Source organism: Brassica oleracea, chromosome C4 (genome assembly GCF_000695525.1).
Source record: "Brassica oleracea var. oleracea cultivar TO1000 chromosome C4, BOL, whole genome shotgun sequence".
NCBI classification, from domain to species: domain Eukaryota; kingdom Viridiplantae; phylum Streptophyta; class Magnoliopsida; order Brassicales; family Brassicaceae; genus Brassica; species Brassica oleracea.
Window position 1 is genome coordinate 46,124,720 of NC_027751.1, and position 8,018 is coordinate 46,132,737.

Here is an 8,018-nt window from a genome sequence, read left to right on the forward strand (position 1 = left end):
CCTTCCCTCCCACGGGTAACGTTGCTGGTGCAGATCAATTCCCTCCACCTCTTCCTCATCATTAGGATGCTCTGCAATATACCCTCTGTAAGGTTCAAATTTATGCCGCTAGAATTATCAGAAAAATAAATATAAAGTACCCTCCAAATCTTCAAGAGCATCGACATTTTCTTTATTCAATGATCTTCATTCAACCTAACAACCATCAAAATAAAAAGAATGTGAGGCACATAATCTTCAAAATCCAAGTTTAATGAATGTAAAAAAAAACTCAGGAAGACAGAAAATGACAAACATTCACTGATTTCTTCTTCTTTTACTTTTTGGCTCCCGTGAATGAACTGTCAAAGCCATCATTATTTGCAGGAAAAAGATTAAACAAAGCAAGTGATGAAAAGAAATAAATATGTTTCACAGCACATAAACTCTTCTTGAACAATCAGGCAACATATAAGATGTCTCCCGTGTGACTCAGCTGTGTCCTCGATGGAATCTTGAACGACAAATATCTTCTTCTTCTTCTTGGTTAGATCAAAGGGTGCAAGCTAAGGATGACCACAGACAATTAAAACCACACAATCATGATTTATCAGGTAAAATAAAAGAACCGACGATGAATTTATTAAAGATGGGGAGATGTTGAGACTAAAGAAGAACTGATTCATGAAACTCAAAGAGTCAATCTGTGTTTCTTAGATGAGTCATGAATCGATGATTAAAAATTGAAAGCCCTAAACTTCCATTGAAGAGAACGCTTACAGACCAAAGAGGTTTATTGGGTTTTTTTTTTAACGAATCCCATTTCAAAACGTGAGTTATAAATTATTTATTAAATTATTAGATAAAATAAATAAGTGTGAGTCCCACAGAGAAAACCGAAGAAGCAAAGGTTTCTGACCTTCATAAATATATATTTGTTTCAGCCATTAATGTACAAAGAATCCTTTAACTCAGTGGTATAAATGTTGTTGTTTAGATCTCAATAACCCGAGTTCGAGTCACAGACTTGACATTTTTTTCACATTTTTTAAAAGTGGGATCCATATATCGCTGACGTGTCGCATCAGGAATGATGCAACTGCTCTATTATAATGTAGATTTATTTCAATTATTTAATACGTAGAAAAATAAAATATTAGAATAAATATTAAAATGTTATGGCTTATATGGAAAAAAAAAATCCAAGTGTGGGGAATTTATTACAGTAAAGAAAAGAATGAAGAGAGTTATCAAATCTGTCACGAACCTTTGTCCTTTTCAAATTATAGTGAGATAGATGCTTTCATGAATCATCAAAGTAAGTTACTCCTTTCCAATACTGTTACATAGGATATGATTACTTGCTAATAATTTGGTCTTATGAACTTGGTTTCCCGGGTGTAGCTTGCTTCTGATGCAGTATTTGGACCAGACCAAACCATTGTTTTGAAAATTCTTGGAATAGAGAGATCAACCCAAGCTCGCGATGGTATTGCAATGGAACTCGAGGATTGCTTGTTCCCTTGGTTGAGAGAAGTTGATATCATAACATATCCTTAGAGCATGATTATTGGGAGTTTCTTAACGTTGGGTTATTTAAAAGCCGGTTTTTAGCTTTTTTAGTTAAAAGTTAAGAGACAGTTTCTTATATTCCGTTAAGAACCCCACGCTAAGAAACCTCCAATAATCATGCTCTTAGGCAGTGTTCCAAGATGTGAAGTGAGCTCTTCTCATTGGTGAAAAACCTAGAGGCCCTACTAACGTCAAGGTCTTTGTAGTGGGAAATCCTTGGAACACTAAGTGTTCCAATAAAACAGAACTTCCCACAAATATAATTAAAATCACCAGCTAACAGAAATTAATGAAGAAGGAAGAAGTTTAAGCAATCAATACCTGAGAATATGTCTCTGTTTTGTAACTCCATTTGAAGATGGCATTGTGGTTGATAATCTTCAAGCTTCTATGGTTCAACAGAATGAGAAACTCCATATACATGATATTGAGAAGATGATGATGATTAATCCAGTAAGAAAATCAATCAGACTGATTCCACTCATAGACAAATCTTAATCGGTAGAAACAGAAGAGCTCATAGCCATAGGCGCCGGGGAGCTTGAAACCACACATCGTCGAGGAGGTTTCCATTTCATCGGCATAGACAGAAACTTGGCGGCAAGACTGCCCTCTAACCATCCACTGTTCTCTTTTTTTGTTTGTGTGACTAATCGAGTGTTCTATAATAAACACTGACATTAACATTTTAACAATTATGTATCTTGTAGGATCACCGGGACAATATTGACTGCCTCACTCCACCAGAAATCTAATGTTCCTCCAATCCGTGAAACAAAACAACCCATCCTTCGTAAGTAATCCTGTTGAGCAGCATGCATCATGAACTAAGAAAATGTTTTTTTTGTGCGACATTAGTTATCTACTTAATTAACTTCATTTGGTAACTAAATGTCTTTAAAAAAAATATCTCGCAATTTACCCTGTAAATACTACTCTCTCCGTTCCTAAAAGATCAATATTCAAGAGAAAACTTTTGTTTCAAAAAGATACATATTTTATATTTCCAATGTAATTTTTGTCAACTAATAATGAGAAATTGTGAAGTTCAAGAATATTAATTGCATTTCTTAAAATCTTTTTGGTTTAAAAATATAGGAAATATAAATTTACAAAAAGCTATGCATTTATAGCTAAGTTTTAATATGTTTTATTAAAAAATGTGAAATTCTAAAACATGGATCTTTTAGGAACGGAGGGAGTATATGTTTTGAACCAAGTGTTGTCCAAGGTTGAGTCCTCACAAAAAGAGTAAGAAATGTGAAGAAACCATAAGAGAAGACAAACTATACCACATTAAGCAACAACATGCCAACAACGTTTTTCATTTATGTTCACAATTTTTTTTTTTTAAAAGTTTTAAAAGTCAAAATAATGTGTGAAGTTTAACAAAAACAATTAAAATTAAAGTTAATTAGAAGTTAGAAAAAAACTAATCCTTCAAATGACTGAAATTTTACTCATGTAAAAATCAATGAAACTATATCGAATTAGAATGTGATATTAACTCAAAACAGTAAATGTTTTTACAAAAAATGAAAAATATGAAAATAATGGTTTGGATCATAATTTTGGACCGAAAATATATTCTAAATTCCCCTAAAAAATTAAATAGATGCATTAATCCTTAATATTGTAATCAAGAATATTAGAAAAAACATTAAGTTATAACATATATAAACATTACAAAAGATAGTAATTGTAAAATTAAATAGTATTTTATGGTAAAAGTAAAATAAATTGAGAATATCTAGATTATCTTTTTACACTAGTTTTAATCAAGAATAATATTTTAACTATAGTTAGATTGTCAAATATTATTCTGTTTATAATAAAAATAATATATTAAATAATGAAACTTTTGTAGAAGTTTTAGTGTATTTAACTCATACAACATTTTTTACAAAAATTGTTTTAATTATTTGTATGAAATTTTTTTATTAAATAAAAGATACTATTTAATTTTACTTAAAACAATGAATATATAAATTAACTATACTTATTATGATTATAACAAAATATATAATAAGCACAAGAAAGTACACTATAACAAAATTAAATAACATATATATAAAATAATTAAAAAAATAAAGATAACCAATTGAAATGTATAATCCGCGCTTAGCGCGGACCAGCCCTAGTATATAATATGCTATTACAGTGTTACTATTCCATTACTCTGGTTGTCCTATATTGTTATATGGAATGTGAACTTTGTAAATGTTCCCATATGTTACGTACTTTGAATATACTTTTTTTTATTTTAAAACGTCTACTATTTTTTTTTCATTTTTACTGCATACATAAAAATTTAGGTGATAAATAAATCTGAGACATACGCTTTGTTTTTTTATAGGTGATTCTAAATATACCACAAAAAACATGACGTTATCTACTCTCTCATTTGCAACTGGAAATTTGTTAAGCGCATGGACAAAACCGAATAGTTTGGAGTTTAAATGTTTGACATTGAAATACGTTAAAATTATTGCCATTCACCTAATTTGTGTTATACGGCAAATAAGCCCAAAAATCAATCGATCGAAATAATTTTTTTTGTTTCTGCCAAATACAAAGTTTTTTTTTTTTGGTTCAAAATTTCCATTACACAACTCATATACAGGAAACAAACGATTTATACGGAGGAACAAGATAGACCATGTTAGATCGATCGCACGCGCCTGCGGAGTGAAAAAGAAATGAGTAATGTGAATTCCCCCTCGTAAGATTTTCAAATTTGAAAAAACAAAACGACTCTGACCCGACCCACCACCACTCTCGGGAAAAAAGAATATCAGTAGGTTCCTCCTCCATCGCTTGCCACTAAAATTCAAATTAATCTCATATGAATATCGCTTCCTAGCTGAAACGCACAGATTCATTCAATCGAGCGAGAGCCATGGGTTGTCTCTTCCGTTGCTTCCTCCGTGCCAAAGCCGAGGAGCAATCTACCGTCGGCGATTCCGTCTCTCAACCTCCCGGCGTCAACTCCATCGTAATCCCCTCTCTCTCTCTCGCTTCCTTTGCTTTTTCTCACATCGTCATTCAATTTCAGTCTCGAATTGGCAGTTACAGTTCTCAAAAGTTGAAATCGATTGTAAATGTTCGTTTGTTAGTCTACTTGAGCTGGATTTTGGTAGCTCGGCGCCGTTAACATATCTTCTTTTACATATGGTTTCAGAGAGGCCACGACTCGAAGAATCGTTTGTCAGCTCTGTTTCTCTCTCAAGGTAGTATTAAAATCTCTTCTAATTCGTATGGTTTGAAAGAAGAAGAAGGAAGGTCTTACTTGTTTCTTCCTTCTCTAGAGAAAGCAGATTCTCCGCCACGTCATCACAGAGAAGGATCTGGTTTGCATATTCACAACGATCTCATCATCAAGGATGAGGTATATCTTCCTATCAATTTCGAACCCTAAGAACCGTGTGATTCCAATTACTCTTAGCTTCCATTGTGTTGTCAATTAGCACTTTTCTGGAGGATAAGGTATCTTCATGATTGATTATGTTCTTTGCTTGCTTTGTGATATTGGAGGTCAAGCTCTGGCCTGTGGAATGGATTAAAAAAAAAAAAAAACACAACGGTTCTATTTTCTTATGTTTACATCATTACCTTTCCTTGAAATTATCTGATTTTAATCACTGTTAGCTTCTATCACTGCGTTTGCTAGAGACATTCCATGTCTATTTTGCTTGCTTGATAAGTAACTAGTGTTCTATGTGTGATGTTATTGAATTAGTCTTGTTTTTAAAAGGAGGAATGCGTTGTACTTCTTACAGGACTTTGCCCCCTTTTTCCTCGACATTCTGTACTTGTCTACCCACTACGTTTTAGGCGTGTTGGTGTTTAGAACACAATTCTTTGTATAGAAAATATTCAAGCAACTTGATAGAAGACCCTGCGAGATTCTTTTGTTTTTTTTGCATGTATCAATCGAATTTCTTGCTCGCTTTTACAAAATGAAAACATAATCCTCCTGTTTACCTCTGGAATTACAGGTTCAGCTTCTCAAAGCTTGCGGTGTAACAACAGCCACACCGATTGAAATTAGGAAAGCATCCCAAAAGCTGGAAACTCCTCAACGTGGAAAACAGCTTACATCTTCCCAAGTTCATTCCTGGATCTCTGATGCAGTCTTTCACTTGGATGAACCGTGCGAAGAGTTTTCAGAGCAAACTCCTAGCAGGTGCTACTTTTCTTAGCAAATATCTCTTTAAGCAGAGCATTTGAAAACTAAGACTGGCATGACTGCAGCATATATCCTAACATTATTTTACAACACGCAAGAGGTTTCTTTTGATCTAGAATTTTACTCTTTTGTCAAACATCAGTTGCGTGACGAGGATCTCCACTGGATATAGTGATGCTGGTGAAGAAAGCCAAGAAGGCATTGGTACTGAGTTCAGGGATGGGGTGTATAGACCCAGCAAGGTGCCATTCACAGATGGAAAGAGGAAATCAGTGTGGTCTAAATGTGATTTTGATCAATCTTACTCTTCTACTTCTTCCAAGAACAGCACTTCAAAGACACCAGAGAAGGCTGGAAAAAGTAATTTCTCAACAACCTCGCGTAATCTGACCTCATTGAAGCTATCTGATGAGATTCAAACTCCTGCAGTTATGGAATCAGCAGTAAGGGGGAGACCAAGAATCAGGTCGCACTGTTTGCATTCAGCTTCCAGTCTTACTGAAAACGCCTCCATATGTAAGCTCCCTGAAGATTCAGATGAGACTAAAGAGCATGCTTGCAAAGAGAAAAAAGAACCTGAATCTCCAATACCAGTAACTTGTGAGGGAAAGTTGGAAGAGAGTTCAGCTAGTCCTTCTCCTTGGGTGAAGCAGAGTGAAGAGAAGAGTAACCAAAAAGTGACGGCTACTATATCCACTGTTACTTATGGGGACAGGCCCATCATTGGAACGGCTGCTGCTCACTGGAACGAGAAAGAGCAATCTCAAATCTCACCCAAATGGTGGGATGGTAATGGGATACCAAACTCTACAAACAAGTACAAAGAGGTACCTACTCTCCTGTTTAATCTCTAGTCCTCTCACTCATGATACACATGGGAGTTACTTTTCTTAATGCAGGATCAGAAAGTGAGTTGGCACGTAACATCTTTCGAGGAGAGATTGGAGAAAGCACTTTCAGAAGAAGGCGGTCAAGGTTTCATCCCATCAAGGTACATTCTTCTCCTTCTCTTAATGCTAGTAGTAAGTAGTAACCGATGATTCATAAACCTGTTGCTGTGCAGAAAACTTGAATTAATGGAAGAGGCTGAAAGGGACACAGCTATATCACAGCTGCATCATCCAGCGCAATCCACATCAATCGTTTCCTTTTGAACATCGTGTAGTCTGTTGAGTATTGAGTGGTTATCATGAGTTCATGACTCATGAGCAATATGATACGTAGAAGAATCTATATAGCAAACTTTACACGACGGTTCATGATTTCGTATATCCTTTCTATCACATCACCTGATAATAGATGCAGTGTTATTCGTTGCAAGTCCTGAATGATTGGTTATCAAGTGCTTGATATTTTAAATATACGACTAAAAATAGGAGAAAAGTTTTTTGGACGGAAAAAATATCTATCTATTCAATTAAAACAATTAAAACAGCAGTATGACCAATTGATAAAAGTAGGGTCTAACTAATTTTAAGAAACTGATTATTTTATAACTGAATCAATAATATTCATTTTTATTTAAAACAACTTACCGTAACTCCCTATATAACTCATAAGAATCAAACCAAAATGGTGGGACCATTTCTCTCAACTACATTGATTAACCGACGTGTAAGATGTGAATAATTATACTTTTTTGTTGTTTCCAAATGTGGTTATGCCTATTTATATTACCTCAAATATAACCATCTTATATATTATGCATAATGTAATACCCTTTATAATCCCTAATATAAACGTTTAATATTTGACCTAACATCAGTTAATATAATACGTTCAAAAATATATAAATATTTAAATATTTTTAAAATCTATTCTATTAAATTAGGAACATGACCTATTAATAAAGGTTTGATCCAATTATTATTTTCTCCATATAACCTACTTAAAAAATAAATTAAATATTTTATAACTGCATTTTAAATAAAGCAAAATAAACAAATTATACAACACATAATTTGTAACTTCCATCCCAAAATTCTCGGTACCCACATATATATCACCGACAATTTTGTTTTTTGAAAAAATATATATATCAGTGACAGTCTGACAGTTATATATATATATTAACAAATATTCTTTCTTTTTTGGTTTATATCAAACGTTAATTGTATATTACTTACAGTTATATATATATATATATAATAACAAATATCCTTCTTTTTTGGATTTATATCAAATGTGAATTGTTAACCTATATAATCTTAGATTAAAATTAACTTTGATATATTTTAAAAAATCATTTTTACACCACAATAACATAATTTACATCTCA

General features: G+C 33.3%; 1 protein-coding gene across 3 annotated transcripts; it reads left to right on the forward strand.

The window, feature by feature from the left end:
- Nucleotides 1-4,296: 4,296 nt before the first annotated feature.
- Nucleotides 4,297-7,011, forward strand: LOC106339899 (protein JASON-like). Of its 3 annotated transcripts, XM_013778766.1 has the most exons (8): nt 4,301-4,546; nt 4,733-4,781; nt 4,860-4,939; nt 5,550-5,737; nt 5,883-6,100; nt 6,170-6,567; nt 6,640-6,731; nt 6,804-7,011. In XM_013778766.1, exons 1-8 carry the CDS (start codon nt 4,451-4,453, stop codon nt 6,892-6,894), a joined length of 1,212 nt encoding a protein of 403 aa, XP_013634220.1. In that variant the 5' UTR covers nt 4,301-4,450; the 3' UTR covers nt 6,895-7,011. The 3 variants fall into 3 exon arrangements, with proteins under 3 accessions (XP_013634219.1, XP_013634218.1, XP_013634220.1); XM_013778765.1 differs by having other exon boundaries at nt 4,297-4,546; nt 4,869-4,939; nt 5,883-6,567; XM_013778764.1 differs by having other exon boundaries at nt 4,299-4,546; nt 5,883-6,567.
- Nucleotides 7,012-8,018: the final 1,007 nt, after the last annotated feature.

Coding starts and splice junctions, on each gene's coding strand:
- LOC106339899 (XM_013778764.1), top strand. CDS start 4,451: ATGGGTTGTCTCTTCCGTTGCTTCCTCCGTGCCAAAGCCGAGGAGCAA. Junction 5,738..5,882: donor TCAGAGCAAACTCCTAGCAG/GTGCTACTTTTC, acceptor GTCAAACATCAG/TTGCGTGACGAGGATCTCCA. Junction 6,732..6,803: donor CAAGGTTTCATCCCATCAAG/GTACATTCTTCT, acceptor GTTGCTGTGCAG/AAAACTTGAATTAATGGAAG.